Genomic DNA, 18,588 nt, shown 5'->3' with positions numbered 1-18,588 from the left:
CTGATTTTGACGGCTGTAGCCCAGCCAGTAATATATTTCTCCGATCGCCTTTCCATTCGCTACCGTCATTGCTTTATGCCATTCGGCTTTAGTCCTTGCAGGGATGCTCGGATATAATCTTAAACATAAAAGAGATCTGCTACTAATAAATTAGCTTCAAGGAGTTCGTAGCGGGAAGGTTTCAGGCTCCTGTGTATACACGCGCGCTCGTAGCCTCGGAGCTCAGACCGCCCACAAATCTAAACTCGTACATAATATTGTCTGCACTGTCCAAACATGACCACTTACAAAATCGACGGCTGGTAATCATCAATATAGTACGTACGCCGCATCTGAGGTACACATAACCAAATAATCTAACTACAGTTTCAGTCCTTTTGCTTCTGTATACAAGTCCACAGCAGACACACAAACAAAAAGAGCACAAAGCTACAATGAATCTTGCTACATTATATGCATGACTGACATCACTACAACGTTAATACTATATACCAACAACAGCAAATGACACAGGCTGTTCCATGCACTTGACTGCTGAGCACTAGCCAGGTTCTGTCACTTCAAATGCTTGACCAGATTCCTCATTGTCATGCTTTTGCTTCCCAATTCTTGTCCAGCCTTCTTCATCTGCGCTTCTTTCATCCTCTGACATCTCACCTTTCTGCAAAATATTTGCAACCTGATCCTCAAGTATTCGCTACAAAGCTTCCTCTTGATATCATGACACTTGAGAAACTGGACAGTTTCTGTGAGTTTTTCAGCCTTGTCTAGAAGAAGCTTGTTCAGATTGCTTTGCTGCCATGATAGCACTATCACTAATGTTTCTAAACATGATCTCAACTTCTAAGTAGCATCATGGAAAATACCCTATCCCCTACATGCACAAGACATCCAGCCTTGTATTCTTTCAAATCAGTCAGAGCAGCTGCACGGACCCAGGGGTAGCACTCACAATTTCACCAATGCACTTGGGACAAAGACTTTCATTCTTCTTGATACCATAAACACAGTACCCTACTAGGTTTAGCTCAGCCTCGTTCAGGTTTTCTATTGCCTTTACCTCCGAAAAGCTCTACTAACTTCACTTCAGGTTCACCCTTTAGCAATGGTACTGACTGATCAAGAAAGACAACGGCAAAGTCCCTATCATCTTCTTGATAGCTACTCTGCGTGGCAAGTGGCTTCATGAATTGGGAAATGCTTATTATTTTCAGGGCATACTTGAAAGACAACGAGGATGGAATGGGATTCTTCAGCCTTACCATACTAAAAAGGTTTTCTAGACAACCCTGTGTAAACCTAGAAGTAAGCAAGGATTTAAAACCATCATTGAGCAGCTCCTCCTGGATTTCTAGTATAGATGTGGTTGACATTATGACCCCTGTCTGCACGGGTTTCCAATCCCCCCTCTCTCCAATCTTCAGGTTCTTGAATAGGTCTACTACACTGTGCAAAAACCTGATAGCCTCCTTATACTTTTAAGGAAGTCTTTTGCTCAAAGCTAAAACTGGGTGCCTACTCGCCATCAAGTCAAACCAGTGATTACATGTCTCTATGAACCAAGCAGTGGCAAGATGGTCACTGCTCCTGTTCTCCTCTTTCAAAACATAGCGTAGGCCCAAACTAACAGAATTGCTGAAAAAATTTAGAGCACCAGACACTTTCATCTTTTGAAAGTTCGAAGGCACAAGGGTTCCCTGAGTCAGCTTGGGGGCAATTTTCAGATCTAGAGGTTCTTGAAATATTGCAAGATCCTGAATGGGAGTAAGGCTCACAGTGCTACAACTCATGTTGTTGGCCGATACCACATTATCTGGTAGAGTGATCACTTGCCCATTCACGAGTGGAGATCTAAGATTCTTAATAACATGTGGCACATCGCCAATGAAGTAGAGCCATCTTTGTGGGTTTTAAGGGTGAGGAATTTTGTTCACAGTCTGCTTGCAGTGCTTGCCAGTCAAAAGATTGAAGCTCCTCCACATGGCTCTGTTGGCACTCCCCATATCACTGGTTATCGCAATAACATGAACGCCAATCTCTGCTGCTCTCTTGATCACATCAAGCACAATTGGCCTAATGACAGTTCCATCGGTAGAATTGCCAGTGAAATAGAAGGCAACTGTTTGTTCCATCGCAAGGCCACTCCTGCTAGCATGAAAACTAGACCATGTGTTGCATCGCCAGTATGATCAGGAAATGATACATTACCCATTACCTGACCACTGCTTGCATCATACTCAATAGTGGGAGTTATTGCCATTTCATCCAAGGTTAGGCAGCAAACTCACTCTTCCTCTCTTAGCTCACTAACCTTTAATCCCAGATAGCCAAAAACTTGACTGAGGATGCCAGGCATAAATGTCACACATTCCATTCTTCTCTGAAGTGTCCGAACAGATGGTAGAGGATAACCTTGCTGCAACAGAAGGTTGTACCCTGAAGCTCCACAAGAAAATCGCAGCCGCAATGCCTTCTTTACAGTGGAGGTTGCCCAATTAATTCCACGCATCCCTCCTCTAGAAAGAGCACGCAGTTGATCCTGACCAAACAATTTCCTGATGGTTGCTTCTTGCTTCATCTTACGGTGTAGCAAAGCCTTCTGATCTTTCTTTGTCCTGTGTAGCTCCGACTTCAATTCCTTGACCTTGCACTTCAACCTACTGACTTCTGATTGAAGGGGGTCATCACAGGAAGAAGCAGTGGAAGTCATTGCTTCACTGCTAGATACCTCTTCATCTAGTGCTTGTGTAAGATCAACTGCAGAAAAACAAGCCATGCGTTACAAGGCTGAAACATGAATTTAAAGTCATTAGTCTATTTACATCAAGTTGTAAGTCATCAGTGTAGAAATTACAAAGTTCAAACTTTGCCTCTTACTGTAAAGTACATGTACCTAAAATAATACTTGTGGTCATAATAGGCCATACAATTATTTCTGTGTTTCTTATTTCAGTTTGAAAAAATTCCAAAATCGCATTATTTCCTGTTTGTACAGAGAAATGTGCCAAGATGCCCGTATTTTCATATGAATCCACAATAACATATTTTGAATATTTACATGGAACCATGTGTGGCTTCACATCACAAATCCAACACAATAAGAGGGATTTCAATTTCCTGTCAACAAGTCTGAATTACCTAAGCTGTTCTAGCTTCCTCAATTATATCCTGACAAATTTCATCTGAATGCACCGTGTGACACAAGGGTTTGGGCATACCTATGTTGATGTGACTGGTGCTAGCCCACACACATGCAGACAAGGCAGTGCTCTGAATTCATTGATAGACCAAGCATTTCACAACATCTGTTACATGTTTTGCTCATGATGTGATGATGAAGATCACACATGTGATCTTTTTCTTTCCTTTCTGGGGCAAAAGTAGTTAATTAAGAGGCTCATTGGACGAGAAACACAGAAGTATTTTGTAAGCAAATTTAAACCTCAGAAGTCGCAACAGATTTGACTTGGTAACTCAGTACTATAGTATTATTGCAGTACAACTAAATCAGCAGAAGAGTAACACTTACATTCACAAGATGATAGTTGGCCATGTTCAAGGAAGGCACAATAGGTGTGATCAGATGGAGCTGGGTTTGACGGGGCACTTCTGTCAGTTGGAGGCTTTCTCCGAGCAGGAACTCTTCAGTGAAGAAACATTGTGGGCACAGCTTTGGGCGTCAGTTTCCTTTTCCCAGCAACCCTCTTACCGTCAAACTGAGACACATCAAAGTTGACCTTAGAGCAAGAACACATAAATGTTACTAGGCATCCATGATCATGAAACCCAAGCCATAGGAAACAAACAGAGGGCAGGAACATAACAAACCACTAATACATACCAAGGTGCCTCAGTGCGTCATCCATCTTCAACGGCCAACACCAAGGCGCACCTGTATCGGGGACCTACTGTCGACAATACAGTGACGACAGCTTAGTTGAAGCAGCATAGTTCCACAATCATGTACTTAACTATCAAACACGTGTAAGCCGTCTACCACCAACAGCTTTCATGATACGTACAGGCCTACCTTAGCATATCTCTACCACAGTTTTGTTGTGACAGCAAGTTTCCTAAAGGGATTGAACCACACATTACTAAACATCGATTACCTCACAAAGAAACGACGAAGACGATGCCACCAGTTCTTTCGTTTCACTTTTGCCTCCCAAATTTTTCTCGTTGCTGGATTTACGAGGAATCGCAAACATCCTATATCCCATCTCTGATCTATTCGAGCATCCCCACGCAGAACAACATGGCATTGCGAAGATACCAACTCCAAACCACACCAAGAACTTTGCTAGACACGGAACTGTACACGCGCAGTTGAATAAAACATGGCGCCCACGTAATCACGTGATCGAAAAACCGGGACTCGTCCTGTCGCAACTCTCCCTCCCTCCCTCCCTCCCTCCCCCTGGGTCCCACAGATGATCGCTTAGTACAGGTTTCACTGTATCTACAAAAATAATGTCCTCGTGGCGATCAAAGGCTACGCAGTTTGCTAGTCTGCTTTTTCACTTGGTTTCTGATGATTCCCTTGCCAGGTGATGAATCTCTAGCAGCAGCTGCGGTTTCTTCCAGTTGAACCGTCATGAGCGACCTTTGGTTGAGCACTCAGGTAACTTTATCGTTTTCTAATATAGTCCATCGACCAACCCCCAAAACATGCTTCTAAAGGAAGTTGCTTAGCCCCAAGTCCGCGGGAAGTTTTAATAACTCTAAAAGATAAAGCAGTATGACAGAACTCCAACTGTACCTGTTTGCCTCTCCATACCGGGGCCGTTAGGTAGCTGCATGCCAACAAATTTAGGGGCGTGGCACACAGTCAGTAGAGCGAGCTTGCTAACTCTGTAGTCGGCAGAGCACTCAAAACGGGTAAAAACGCATCATGCAAACTACTGAGGCATAAAGCATCGATTGTGAACATGTTAGCTCGCAGCATTAGCCAAATAGCTTACGATATCACACATGATCACACATGCGATGACAAAACCTTTTGAGTTGTGCATCTGTCAACTTTTCTAGAGACCTAAACTAAACCAGATTGCTCATTAGCAGTTCAAGTTCTATTACGACAGCAGTAGAACAAACTGCAATCAAACAGAAAGCTGCACCAATGCGAATTAGGCTGCCAACAAAAAGCCTAGATGTCTAGGCAAGCAGGCATCACGTAGAAATAAAGCGCTGCACAGCTACCTTGTTGTGGACTATGAAACAGTGTCTGCTGTCTCCTACGAATAGAAACCAACGGTCTTTCTGTAGTACGTTTGCCCAAACTCGGGTCTCAAGACACGTGGCCTCATAACCTCGTCGGTTTGTCATTTGGCTGGCTTCAAGAGTCCAAACTATTTTCTGAACATATGGGAAACAAGTAACACGCCAGACAGACGATGATCTGCATCTATTTACGTAACTCCGTGTAAAGAATTGTTTTGCGAGGGTGTAATGATTACTTTCGGTACCATCTTCGAGGTCTATGGTACAGTACAGTGTTTTTTAGACGATGTTATGTGTAGTGTACGACGTAAGGAAAACGTTGCTACATGTAGAAGGACGTCTTCGTAACTGGACAATTAGGATTTAATTAAGGGCTCAAAGTTCACTGGTAATGCAAGAACAGTACATGTAAGATTCGCTTCCAGACTGTGGTTTCAGTTAGATGAAAGACGTCATCCTAACAGGATGATGACAATTTCAATAGATGCTACAAGCTCAAAGTAATACAAGCGCACTAAATGAAGATTCACTTCCAGACTGTGGGTTTAGCTAAATGAAAGTTCAAAGTAACATAAGCATTCACTTCCAGATTGTGGTCTAGATAAGTAAGAGCTTTTCGCCTACTACACTAGTTTATGTGTGAGCAAAATAATTGTTGTCCCTCTTTCGAACAAGTGATCTTACTCAGCTTTAATTAAAACTCAGCTTTCAACAGTATCAGAGGAAAAGTTGTCAACTCAACAGTTATATATACCAAACCGAAAGACAGAGATTATTGTTGCATTATTGTTGACTTTGTCAGATCTCAAATTCAAAATCATTTCGCAGTTTTGTTTTGAATATCATTAGATGTCTGTGCAAAGAGCAAAGATAGCAAAAATTGACTCTGAGCACTGCCTGTCCCATATTTGTCACGATGTTACTGGTCCTCTCACCGCTTTTGCACAAGCCAGTTGGAGAATGTTGCGACATGCAGCAAGCATTCGCTTAGACAACGTCTCTACGGTTCTACAGAATTCTTGCACAAATGAATCGAAACCGATAGGAGCTTATCGCAGACAATGCTACCAAGCATACACAAACAAAAAGGCTTTGGACAAACTTCAGTGCAGCCGAGATGTTAGCATCTCTGAAAGTAGTTCAATGGCAGAGTCAGAGGACCCAGAGGCACATCAAGCTAAGGGCAGCACAGAAACCGTTTGTGGGACCAGCATACTTGTCTCCCCCACCAACATCGAACTATGTTTGTTTTGTCAGCAGAGCACAAAAAAGTTCAACGGAAAGGACAGTCTTTAAGCAAGTTACTACCTTTTCTGCAAGTTTGGCTATTTCAAACGCAGCGGAAAACAGAAAAGACTGAAGAATTATTGGAAGTGTAGCAAGAACCGGGTCAGCCTGATGGTATTGCCAAGGAGCTGTCCTGACACAAATCTTGCTACAGGAATTACACCTACCAGAAAACATTAGCCAACATTCTTGATTCTCAGATCTCTCTAGAAGATGCACAACACATTACGGCATATGACCGTGCGTTTCCAATTCTTGCCGGCAAAATCGAGGGAGCAATACTTAGCAAAGATGAAGGATTATTTGCAAGAATGTCTGACTTGAGGTCAAAATTTGTAGACTTTCTACAGCAGAAAGGTGTTGACACTTCAAATTACAAAATCGGCAAACTGAAGCGCCGTCTACAAAAGCATTTCGGTAATCGCATAATATTCTTTGCAAACCCACAAACTGTAACGAAGTCGGAACTGGTTACGTCTGCTACTGTGCCAACTATTGACTGGACAACAAAGCTACCGCCACCTGTTGACGTTTTGAAACTGATCAGTTACAGCTGTAAAACTGGGTGCAGCTCTAAGTGCTGCTCTTGCCAGCGAAGCTGCTTGCCATGTACAGATGTGTGCCAATGCAACAATTGCAAAAACCCTATTCCGCATGAAGTTTTGCAGCCTGCTACCACTATAGCATCTGCAAATGCGTTTGAAGCTGATAATTTTGATGCAAACTCTACTGATGAATATGATGAGTAGGTGGCTCTTTACATTTCATTAGTTATTGCCGAGCGTAGCAAGGCTTCTAATCCGGGTCACATAACAGAAAAGGGCATGGTCCTGTATGGGTTTCCATCAAGCTTTTGGTGTGTGTGTGTGTGTGTGTGTGTGTGTGTGTGTGTGTGTGTGTGTGTGTGTGTGTGTGTGTGTGTGTGTGTGTGTGTGTGTGTGTGTGTGTGTGTGTGTGTTACACACAAATCTCAAATTTCTCTTCCCCACCAGGTGTCCCACAAATTGGTAGCCCGGACAACCAATTCTTTTTACAGACAACTGAATAATTGGTGTGTAGTTGCCCAGGGACAACCAAGGTAGTGCAATGGATCTGCTTCACGTGGTGATGCAAAATGGCATGTCAGTCTACTGTAACCGCTACATCAAGAAGACGGCAGGTGGCAAATGCCAAACAAGACAAATGCCAAACAAGGCCTATCAAGCTAGTAAATGGTGTGATCAAGTGTGCTACTTGGGTACATGTATCAGATGACAAAATACGGGTGTGAACTCCTGTGGTGAGTAATACATAGTTGCATGTGCTGAGTATGTTAATTTGACAATCTTAGTAGAAGTAACTGTAGTTCTAGAGGTGTCATTGTACGCCTTTCTTCTACAACTCTTGCATGGCATGTACTTTAGCAAATCATTAGCAGGTCGAAACGTCTGTCCAGGTGGTGGCAAACGCCACTCCTCAACACATCTTTGCTTCCCGTATGCACGCGTGTGACCACAATCAGAAGAGAGGTCTTAATATCACAACTGCTGCTCTGTAAGACTTTCGTTCTAGCTTATAGTAGCAAGTCATTCCAGTGTTGTTCTTATGTAGACATCTCAGTCGTGCATGCTTCGTGTTTGTTTCTGATGGTGTCACAATTTGAAGTCGTGATTGATACTAAGTTACTATACAGATATAATAAATCAGTCACTAATAGTTTCAGCTTGTAATTGTACATGCATGAATTCTATTGAGTATTTGTGTGCTGCAGTAGTGTGTAACTGGACACACATGTGCGCGCACATGCACACACATGCACAAATTCCACAATAGACTAGTAGTGTTGTATAAGAGGAAATAGAACGGACACCCATAGTCAGCAATGGACAACTGAAAGATCAGTACGTGGTTGTCCGGGGACAACTACAAGTTTTGTCAATTTGTCCCACACTGCCCACAACCACGTTTTATGATAGGACCTACCTTAAAATCGTTTCCGTGTCCCACGAGTCTAAGAACGATTCGTGCAAGTGAGCGAACGATGATGAAAAAGCTTCACAAACTTCTGTCGCCCCATCTTTTTGTATTGTAGCTAGGGACTGTGTGTACATAACAACCAAGAAACACCTTCAGGAGTTAAATGCCACCTACAGTCAACTATTCACACCTCCTGTACTACAGTATGATCAATCCTTTACTACACTGTGCTGCATCTAACACTGTTGATAGTCAATGTTTGCTGATATCAATTTCTATGTCAGTAAATACCACACCACTGTCGTTACAACGGAACTGAGTGCATACCTAGACTGTACATTTCAATTGTCTTGATCACGATCGCAAAACGACGACTACCTATACCAGGCCTTTATACGTAATCTAAACTACTAGGAAGTTTGCATGTTTACTTCCATGACAGGGTTTCAACAAATACGTATTGTCTAGCTAGGACTCAACGTTTCAGTACACGATCTGAAACTCCATCGGAGGTGTTACTCACGAACGCAAGACGCCTATGAATACCATACAACTAGTTAATTAATTATGTGTAGTTTCTATAAGAAATCATTAGACCACTAAACAATGACTAAAAATGACTCTGAGCGATTTAGTACAGCTGTAAATTTAGGCACTTTATGTCAGCTTACGTCTTGCTTTGATAGTCTTATGTTAACTATTGTACACTTGTACTAACATCTAGATAGTTAGTATTACAAGGTACGTGCCACATATCCGGGAGTTTGTCACGACTTGTGCGGTATTTACTGTCTTTCCGAACGCTCAGGGTCACGTTACTGTTGCAAGGCAGTCAAATGCAGCAGCACAAGTGTAACAACCATTTAGGAGTTTTCTTTCATCAACAGAAATGCTGGCAATGTGAGAAATACTAGCTAGAAACCGTACTTCATTACCTCCAGCTCTAGAAAAGACAGCTGCACTGGTTTAAGCCTTCACGTGATATAGCTAATGTCTATAAAGGTTATGCATGGGACCACGTTCGTCTCTTACTCTCGGTTCGCTGTTGCTGCAAATTTGGGTGGGCGTGACCTAAGTCAATCTAGTCCTTCTTGTTACTCAGAAACGGCCCCGTTCCAAGATGGCAAACAATCACAAATGCACTCGCATGGCTTCTATTCGATGATTGCAACTACAAAAACTTCCCCGGGTTTGAGGGCGCTACGCAACTTGTCACTTTCTGGTGATAGTGTGTTTGACGTCACAATCACGTGATACCTCGGAAGTCGTCATCTTAGGGAGCAAGCGTATTAGCATGGTTATAGTTGCTGTGTTTTCGGCTGCCACAATCGTAGAATTCAGAGCAGCAACATACGTTTTTAGTCTATACCGGCTATACTAACCAGTCAGGGACCTGAAAGGTGTCATTTGAGCAACAGACGACGGGCAGCGTGGATCTCCAGCCTAAACAGAAAAAACTGGAAGCTGTTGCAGCATTCCCGTGTTTGCTCTGAGCACTTTCTGTCTGGTAGAGCTGTCACTTCTACTATGTTCTATAATAAAAGAGTACTCTATGCTACTCTGAACAATTCTAGGAAAGCCATCCTTTCTGCATGACTCACCTAACCCTGACTAGGTACCATCTGCAAGGATGGGCTATGTTGCTATGAACACTTCCAGTAGAGAGAGATTTGTTCGTCTCAAGAGAAGGTCTAGTACACCTAACAGCATACAATTATATACAACATCATGCCACTCCAATTCACGTCGAGAATAACTTCTGGCTCCTTCGTCCACAGTTGAGCCTCCGTTCTACCTGTTTTAGGCCCGCAGGTACAACTTTCTTCTCGTATCGCTTCTGTGATTCGACGGAGAGGCTTTTAGACTTCTGTTCCATAATCTCTATTCTAAGAATTAGCTTTATCGCACTCAACCATCAGACTAAGAAATCACGTCAAACTCGCAAATTCACAGATAAAATTTGGTTTAAATCTTTCACAATTAGTATACTGTCGCCGTACTCTGTAACACACAGTCGAACGTCCTTGAAATGTTGTACAAGCCGCCGTCGCAAAGAGAGATACCTGCCGAGGATGGAAGCTTGACCCCCCCCCAAATGGCGGCAAACACGCGTACCTACTACAGGGAACGCCTAACTCCCCGCCCCCGCACGCACTACTATCTGTAGCTGCATTAACGCAGACAAGAAGAGACAAGAGGTACTGTACCTGTATTTGTATTATCGAATCTTCTCCAAAAGCCTCAATCTCAGCCCTATGCATATTTGTAACAGGAAGAAACTGTCAACATCTTTGAGGTGGCCGAGGGATCGATGTTTTCACCTACGTACAATACCAACAGGAAATGTGACGCATCTGAAGTTGTTAGCGACGATCAAAGTACCTATACGTTTCTGACAGCTAGACCATGTTCAACCAAGACCATACAACAGCGTAATTTCGTAGTTGAAGTCTAGATAAGGCAAAACCATTGTAGGTGACCATGCAGCAGCTACTGGAGCGCTGGTGTGACAAAGTATACCTTTTGGATTACGGACACGTCTTTGCTTGTCGCTGGACTGAACTGTTGCAGGTGAAGGCACAGGATGCGTAATCCTCTCGCTAGCCCCTGATCATAGTGGCCCGTATATCGGTCACATGTCATATGATTATGATATTAAGTGTTGTTGGGTGTACGTATCTGTGTAATTGTGTCACGTCACTTCCGTGAAACGGTCCGAATACCACCGCCGAAACAGTTGAACTTGAACTGCCGGATGAGTCCAAGTGCCCGCGTATTTGCTATTTGAACAGTGCGTGATGGTGATTGGCCACAGGTAAGGCTCCCGATTTCCAAGCTTGATGCCGATTGGTTCATTTCGATCCTCCTGCTGATGTTGCAATACCTGTCACATCTTGTCAGGCTCCGGGTGGTAGTTGTCTAGTCTCTAAATCATTCTAATTTCTAGTCTACTGGTCACTAAGTACGAAAGTAAACACTAGCAGTCTGTTTGGTATGTTTGGTAGGCGTGATCTTGGACCACGAGCACCCAGGGTGGTAAATTGACATGGCCAACAAAACATTCCAAAAAATTTTGTCTTCCAAAAGGTTAGAGAAAGAGAAAGAAATAGGGAAAGTGCATCCCTCTCTAGGGTGTCAAACTAATGAGTTATACTGAACAGTTTACAATTTACAAGTATGTAGTGAGGTGCCTCGGAATTCTAATACCTTGCTGGTGCCCACCGTGCGGTATTTGATTTCTCTCTCACTATTGTAGCAGGACCAATAAGCTGTACAGTAGCCAAATTAATTTGCGCGCTGTTCATGAAGTCAGGGCTGTAAGAAATTTCTTGAGAAACATTCTCCAGACTAGCATCTGTGTGTAAAGATTGACCAATTGCTGACTTGCATTAATTAATTAAATTGTTCTGCTGCCATCTTTGAAACAATCTTCACCAAGGCAAGTCCTAGGTCAGTAATGACTGCTGCGACTGGCCCACAATTGTTTACCGGTAACTTGGCAATCCTAGAGGGTTTGCTAGGGTTTTGAAGAGGGTTATGGTGGGTATTGGACTGCGCTGCACTACGAACTCGTGCCGTAGTTCAGTTGAGATCATTCCATCTACCTGTTTCTCTGTTGTAGATAAGTTTACAGATGGAGAGGGTCACGATGTACGCTGCAAAATGCTGGCAGCGCTTTTGCAACCGAAAAGTAGCAAGAATGTGAATCACGTGACTGAATTTACTGGCGATGCTCTGATAACAAATACTGGTAATACCGGTTTATACTAACGATCGAGTTACGGTGTAGCAGGCTGCGTTTGCTTTCAGCTGGTACTGTATCATTCGCAGTATTCTAGTAAGACAATTAATTAATTTACCAGTATAAGCTTCAGTTCACTAGATTCATGTTTGCTCTTGTAGACATTGGCAAAGGCGTCAGGAAAAACCTACAAGAAGGCAAGCCTGGCAGCCATCCCTGCTTTCTTCTCAGTGTGACGAATGATTGTGGTAATCAAACTGACAGGGTTGTTCCATAGAGTTAGAGATTTTGGGGAGGAAGGCTGGATGGGCGGGTCCATGACGCATGCAGTCTGCTCTCTAGTCTCGCGTAGCCAAACCCCTCCTCTTCTTGATATCTACCGGCGGGAAAGGGTTTGGTGAATTGCACTCAAGTAGTGGTGCCAGCCGCCACCGACTTCCGGGTGGCAGATAATTACATTAACGTAAACGTGTAGATATCAAAAAGGAGAGGGGTTTGGCTACGCGAGACTATCTGCTCTCTACAGTCGGACATGCGCATTTGAGCCGATCTCAGACTTTGCGTTGTGGCTATTGCGTATAACATATGTTGAAATGACCTGGTAAGGAAATCAAATTCGATTGCCAGTAAGCCCTCTTAGCAATGTTTATGGATTACGCATGCGCAAGTTTCATACAGACGAAACTACCGAAAATCTGTCTAGTCAGGCATTGGTTGGCATGGACCACTATTGTTGCTTCACATGAAGCCATGAATAGTCTAGAGTACTGCTGATTGCTTCTCGGGCAAGAGTTGTGCTTTCCGGGAACTGTTAGGGCATCCGGGACTAGAATCAAAGTCATCCCATTCTGGACTGCAATCAACACTTGTGCAAACGTTTGGAACCAGGCTATTATATTAATGTACCTGCCCTTATATGACACGCACGCACTGATTCAGAAACGGAAGAGCTGTCACTCACAGAACGCTGAACGCAGACTACGCCGACTAACACAGACTAACTAAAGATGCATTGCCTCACAACTTTTATGTAACAAATCTAATTAGTATACCATTATCACGCTCCTCCCCTTTTGGATTGTCTCTACCGTGCAGGTAGTTTTCTGTTTTCAGGGAGAAGGTATTCAGTAACCTTTGTACACTGTGGTATCTGGTGAGACTGCTGAGACTTTAGTGTATGCTTGGTGATGTTTTTTTGTGCATTTTTATTTTCTTAACAAGATTCCGATGATGTGCTTGTAGTATTGGATTGATCTTGACCCATTGGCTTGCTGTTGCCATGGTTTTAATTTCTTGTGTGTACAGACATATCTCCTGTATGTTTCCATATACTCTGGAAAACTTCTTCCATCACGCTTTCTCAGCTGGTCAATATGGACATACCTTGTTCCTTCTTTAACACGTACAAGATAGGTTGCAGGCTCTAAAAGTTGGATAGTGACCCCACATAGCCATTTTCCTTTGCTATCGTGTCTTGGATTTGCAACACTGACTGTCATTCACGGCTCTAGCTGTCGGACTCGGCTAGATGCAATGTCATATTGTTAACTCTGAGCCTTTCTCAACTTACTGTCAGCTTCAGGACGTAATTGTTATAGTCTTGTTCTCGGACTTCGCTTCAAGATCAGTTCGGCTGGTAATTTGCTGGTCGTGCTGTTTGGCGTTGTCCTGTGGTGCAATAAAAGGATTGATACCTGGTGATTCAGGGACCTACCGTTTGGCTTTGTTTTTAGAGACTTCGTAAACTCTTGCACCAATCTCTCAACCTGTCCATTTGAGGCTTGATGGTAAGGAGGAGTTATTTGATGTTTTATTCTTTCACTGACATAATTTCTTGAACTCGTGTGAAGTAAATTGTGGACCGTTGTCCACTACCAAACGTAAAGGTAGTCCATGATAACTAAAAGTACGTCTCATGACATCCATCGTTTGTTTTGTGGTTGCATGAGTACCTAGCTCATGTACCTCAGGCCATTTACTGAATGAATTCACCATGAGGAGGTACTGCTTCCTTACAACTTCACAGAAGTTGGCGTATACTCTCTCCCATGGTTTCTGAGGATAACTCCAAGTGTATGAAGGGTCAATCCAAGCCTGTTTGCTTCGCTGGCTTTGACAAGCTTTACAGTGCTTCACTACTTCCTCAATCTCTTTATCTAGGCTTGGCGACCATATGTAGCTGTGGGCCAAGGATTTTATTTAATTCATCCCTAACTGTCGTTCGTGTAACCCAGACAGAATCAACATTCTCAACTTGCTTGAAATGATGACACATTTGCCCATTGTAAGCAACCATGCTCAATCGAAAGCTCACACGCTTGTCTCCTGTATTGCTGTATGACTGGATCACTATTGTGTCCCCAACCACATTTTTGTATATTGATGAACTCTTTTTACGATTTAATCTCTTTGTATTTCTTTTGCAATCTCTGCTGCAGTGACCGATAATGCCTCACAATAATGCACGTAAAACGCCTGTTCATTTGGGTCAATGACTTCTACTGGAATGGGCAATCTGGATAGCAGATCAGCTTCATTATTCTCAACGTCTGGCTTATACTGGATTTCATAATCATTCGCACTCAAAATACGAGCCCAACACTACAAACGTGTTGCTGCCAAGGTTGGGACTTCAACATTTTGTGGTCCTAAGATCCGTAGTAATGGACAATGGTTAGTCACCAAAGTAAATTGTCTCCCCACTAAATATTTGTAAAGCTGTTGCACCCCAATGGCAAGAGCAAGTGCTTCTTCTCCAACGACAGAGTTCTAGACTCGGCAACTATCGGTCTTTCTATTCCATCTGCCATGACATGTGATAGGCCAGCTACAACTGCTGCTGGCGATGCATTGCAGCATAGAATGACAGGCTTATTTAAGTTGTAGTGTACTAAGAAATCAGACTGCACTAACTTCTGTTTCGCTTCCGAAAATGCTTTCATCTGTCTTGTTCCCAAAGACCAGACCACTGTATCCGTTTCTGCAACAACTCATACAATGGCTACAATACTGAACTCACATTAGACAGGAACTGCCTGTAGTACTGAAAAGACCCAAAATGCCTTTAATTTAGTAACGTTGGTTGGTGGTGGTGCATCTCTAATTGCAGTCACCTTGCTCTCTGACGATTGAATGCCTCTGCTACTGACAACATGGCCTAAATATTCAACTTGTGACTTGTTGAATTTCACATTTCTCTTGCTTGATCTTTAGGCCAGCCTTGTTTAATTTTTGCAAAACTGCCATGAGTCTCTCATCAAGTTGTGACTCATTCTCTTCTACGACTAAGGTATCATCCATGTAGCATACTGTTCCGGCACCTCCTACCAAGATCCTATCCATTTATCTCTGCCAGATGCTGGGTGCTGTGCTGATCAGCCTTGAAGATAGGGCTCTTCCCGCTAGTGTAGCAAACAGATCCTCTGGAATAGGCATAGGCTATGGATTACTCTCTAAACAAGGATTAATTGTTACTTTGTAAGCTCCACACAGACGCACAGTCTCATCTGCCTTTCTGACCACTACTATGGGCGCTGCCCACTGATTGCTTTCAACAGGTCACCGTATGCCTTCTTTATGCAACCAAGATAGCTCACTGCCCACTTTCTTCTCAATCTGTAACGTGTACGGTATGGAACGGGGTCTATATAGGTTTGGTTGAGCTTCCTCTTGTAGTGTGATCCTGACTTTACTTCCTTTCAAGGTACTGACTCCCCGACCGAATATAGTGCAGGAAACCGCTCAACTAAAGTCCGTTCAAAGAATGGAGAGCCCGTGGGAAATGTGGTTAATAGATAAGACAATTAGGGCGGATGCAAAAATATTGCTATCATCCTGTATTGTAATACTAACAATTGTTTAACGAGCGATTAGAGCAATGGTTGCTACCCAGCCCTCGCTGCCTACTATCTACTTTAGTACGTCTGGGTCTGTCCTGTACGCTATAGTTCAACAATTTTCTGTCATTTGCGTCCTCGTCGCCCATATGGCTGCTTCAGACGTTCCTGAAAGTTCAACATCATCACGGTCAGCTGACCTACAACTGCTGTCTGATCATTCATCTGGTAGTGAATTTCCTGCTACTCAACAACAAAAGAGAAAGAGACAACCACAAACAGCTTTCAGAAGCTCACACAAAGGTATGATAGCGAGCGTGAAAGAGTTCTTTGAACGTGAGAAGACCACAGGAGCGCCGATTCTCTTTGGCAACGTAATCAAGCGAACTGCAGAAGCTCTGCAAGTGTCACCTGCGTCTGTGAAGCGAGTTGGAAGTGAAATGAGATCACAAGGGTTTGTCAGCAGTCCAGCAAAGCTAGGTAGAAAATCAGGGTCAGGAGCAGCAGATCAAGAAACGGATAACTTCTTAGAAGGCGTTATTTGTCGTAGAATACACAGATTCTACACCAGTGGTGAACTGACAACCATGGAGAAACTTCTGTTGGCCTTGTAAGAAGACGTTGAGTATCCATTTGGGAGGACAACGTTGTATGCCACTGTCAGGCGGATGGGGTTTCGCTACAAGCGACGAAACAAAAAGGTTTCATTGTATGAGCAGCATAGAATAGTTGCAGCGAGACACGATTACCTGAGAAAAATACAAACTTTCCGTTCCGACAATAGAACGATAGTCTACCTGGATGAAACCTGGTCGAACGCCCATCATACCCATGAACGTTACTGGCTAGACTATGATGGCAGAGGAGGTATCCGAGTGCCATCAGGAAAAGGTGGTAGGCTCATCATTCTCCACGCTGGCAGTGAGCACGGCTGGATTCCCAACGCAGCTCTCATTTTCAGGGGTAAGAAGGGAAGCGGGGATTACCACGATGAAATGAATACCAAGCATTTTATGGAATGGTACCAAAAACAGCTGTTGCCTCACTGTCCGCCCAAGTCAGTCATTGTTCTTCACAACGCCAAGTACCACAATGGTGTTGTTGAGAAAGTGCCCACCAAGAGCAGCACGAAAAAGGATATAATGGCGTACCTGGACAAGCACAGTATTACCTACGATAAGCAACGCCTGAAATCTGATTTGTTCATGCTACTAAAGGCAACCAACCCACAAACAAAATACCTCACTGACGTTCTCTCCAATGATGCAGGTCATGATGTCCTCAGACTTCCAGTGGGCCATTGTGAACTGAATACTATAGAACTGGTATGGGCGCAAGTCAAAGGATACGCTGCAGACCACAACAAGGATTTTACAATGAGAGCCATCGAACAACTGGCCAGAGAAGGCGCTGAAAACGTGATGGCGGCCAAATGGAAGAAGTGTGTCAACCACGTTATCCAGAAAGTGGAAAACCACTACAGAACATCAGACGGCGTGGTAGAACAAGCAGTAGAAAGTCTAGTTATAGAAGTAGGTGCAGAGGACTCTTCAGACAGTGAAGAGATCCTGCTAGGAGACGACGAGAATGATAACAATGATTATTACAATTAGTGTCGTGGGTGTCATTTACTGGCGGTATTCTTTGTCGGTAATGCATGGGAGGAGTCTCTTTCAGGATATGCTGTATCTACAAACACAGGATCTATAGAGTTAATTTGTTCAGAGATCTGACTCCACCTAGTCACGTGCTTTTGAATGATATGTGTAGCAACGGTGTAGGGGGTGTACTTACCAAGATACAGGAATTTTCCCACGGGCTCTCCATTCTTTGAACGGACTTTAGACTAGGACGCTTCTCTCCCTGGACTTGAAACATTGAGCTCTAATCCATGTGAATCACATGCAACCAGCTCCTTCTCCTTAACATCAACAACAACTATTTGTAGCGCAGCGAATTAATTACTATTACCTCACTGGAACGTTTGCTTCTCCTCGTACTTTCAATGACTCACCGCTGTACGTTTGCAGACCCACGAAACTTGGTGATAACTGCACATGACGCAATGTGCCCTGGCAGACTTCTGCTAGAATCACTGTTACTGTTGCTCACGTATCCACCTCCATATCAATGTCACTTCCCGCTATGTTCATTGTTACTTTTACTCCGCCTTTGCTTGTGAGCGAACAATACGCCCACTTCCTCTTGATTTTGCGGGTTGTGCCTTCTGCTTAGAAGCCGTGGCTAACGGCGCGGCTGTTGCCTTTGTGCTCTTGTCTCTTCTTTTCTTGTGGCACATTCTGGCAATGTGGCTTACTGCCTGGCAGTGGTAGCAGGATTGAGTTTTGAACTTGCAGTTTGCGGGATGATGACCAGTGAGGTATTGTAAAGGCCACTTTCCCTGAAAAGAGTAATCTGTCGCCTTCATTTTTACGGCCAGTTTTGTCTCTGGTTGTATTCACGCTAGGGTTTAGAACTGTGTTTGCGACTGCTTAGAATAACCAATTACAAGACATCAGGTCAGTTTACGACGGGAATGTAGGT

At 43.5% G+C, this 18,588-nt stretch overlaps 1 protein-coding gene and 1 long non-coding RNA gene across 3 annotated transcripts; one reads left to right on the top strand and one right to left on the bottom strand.

Moving 5' to 3' along the window:
- Window positions 1-222: 222 nt before the first annotated feature.
- LOC134189160 (uncharacterized) lies at window positions 223-11,087 on the bottom strand. Of its 2 annotated transcripts, XR_009971451.1 has the most exons (7): window positions 10,987-11,087; window positions 10,849-10,917; window positions 10,674-10,787; window positions 4,031-4,073; window positions 3,842-3,971; window positions 3,530-3,737; window positions 223-2,757 (listed from the first exon to the last, which is right to left on the bottom strand). It is a non-coding gene; the product is annotated as an uncharacterized LOC134189160 (long non-coding RNA). The 2 variants fall into 2 exon arrangements; XR_009971452.1 differs by lacking the exons at window positions 3,842-3,971; window positions 4,031-4,073.
- A 6,099-nt stretch (window positions 11,088-17,186) lies between these two features.
- Window positions 17,187-17,657, top strand: LOC134189214 (uncharacterized). The gene has a single exon (XM_062657455.1). The coding sequence runs from the start codon at window positions 17,187-17,189 to the stop codon at window positions 17,655-17,657; it is 471 nt and encodes a 156-aa protein (XP_062513439.1).
- The last annotated feature ends 931 nt before the right edge of the window (window positions 17,658-18,588 follow it).

This window comes from Corticium candelabrum, chromosome 13 (genome assembly GCF_963422355.1).
Source record: "Corticium candelabrum chromosome 13, ooCorCand1.1, whole genome shotgun sequence".
Classification (NCBI taxonomy): domain Eukaryota; kingdom Metazoa; phylum Porifera; class Homoscleromorpha; order Homosclerophorida; family Plakinidae; genus Corticium; species Corticium candelabrum.
The sequence above is the reverse complement of the archived record's forward strand: the minus strand, read 5'-3'. Positions and strand labels throughout refer to the sequence as shown.

What these genes read in the sequence shown, in the direction of transcription:
- LOC134189214 (XM_062657455.1), top strand. Translation starts at nt 17,187, where the DNA reads ATGGCGTACCTGGACAAGCACAGTATTACCTACGATAAGCAACGCCTG.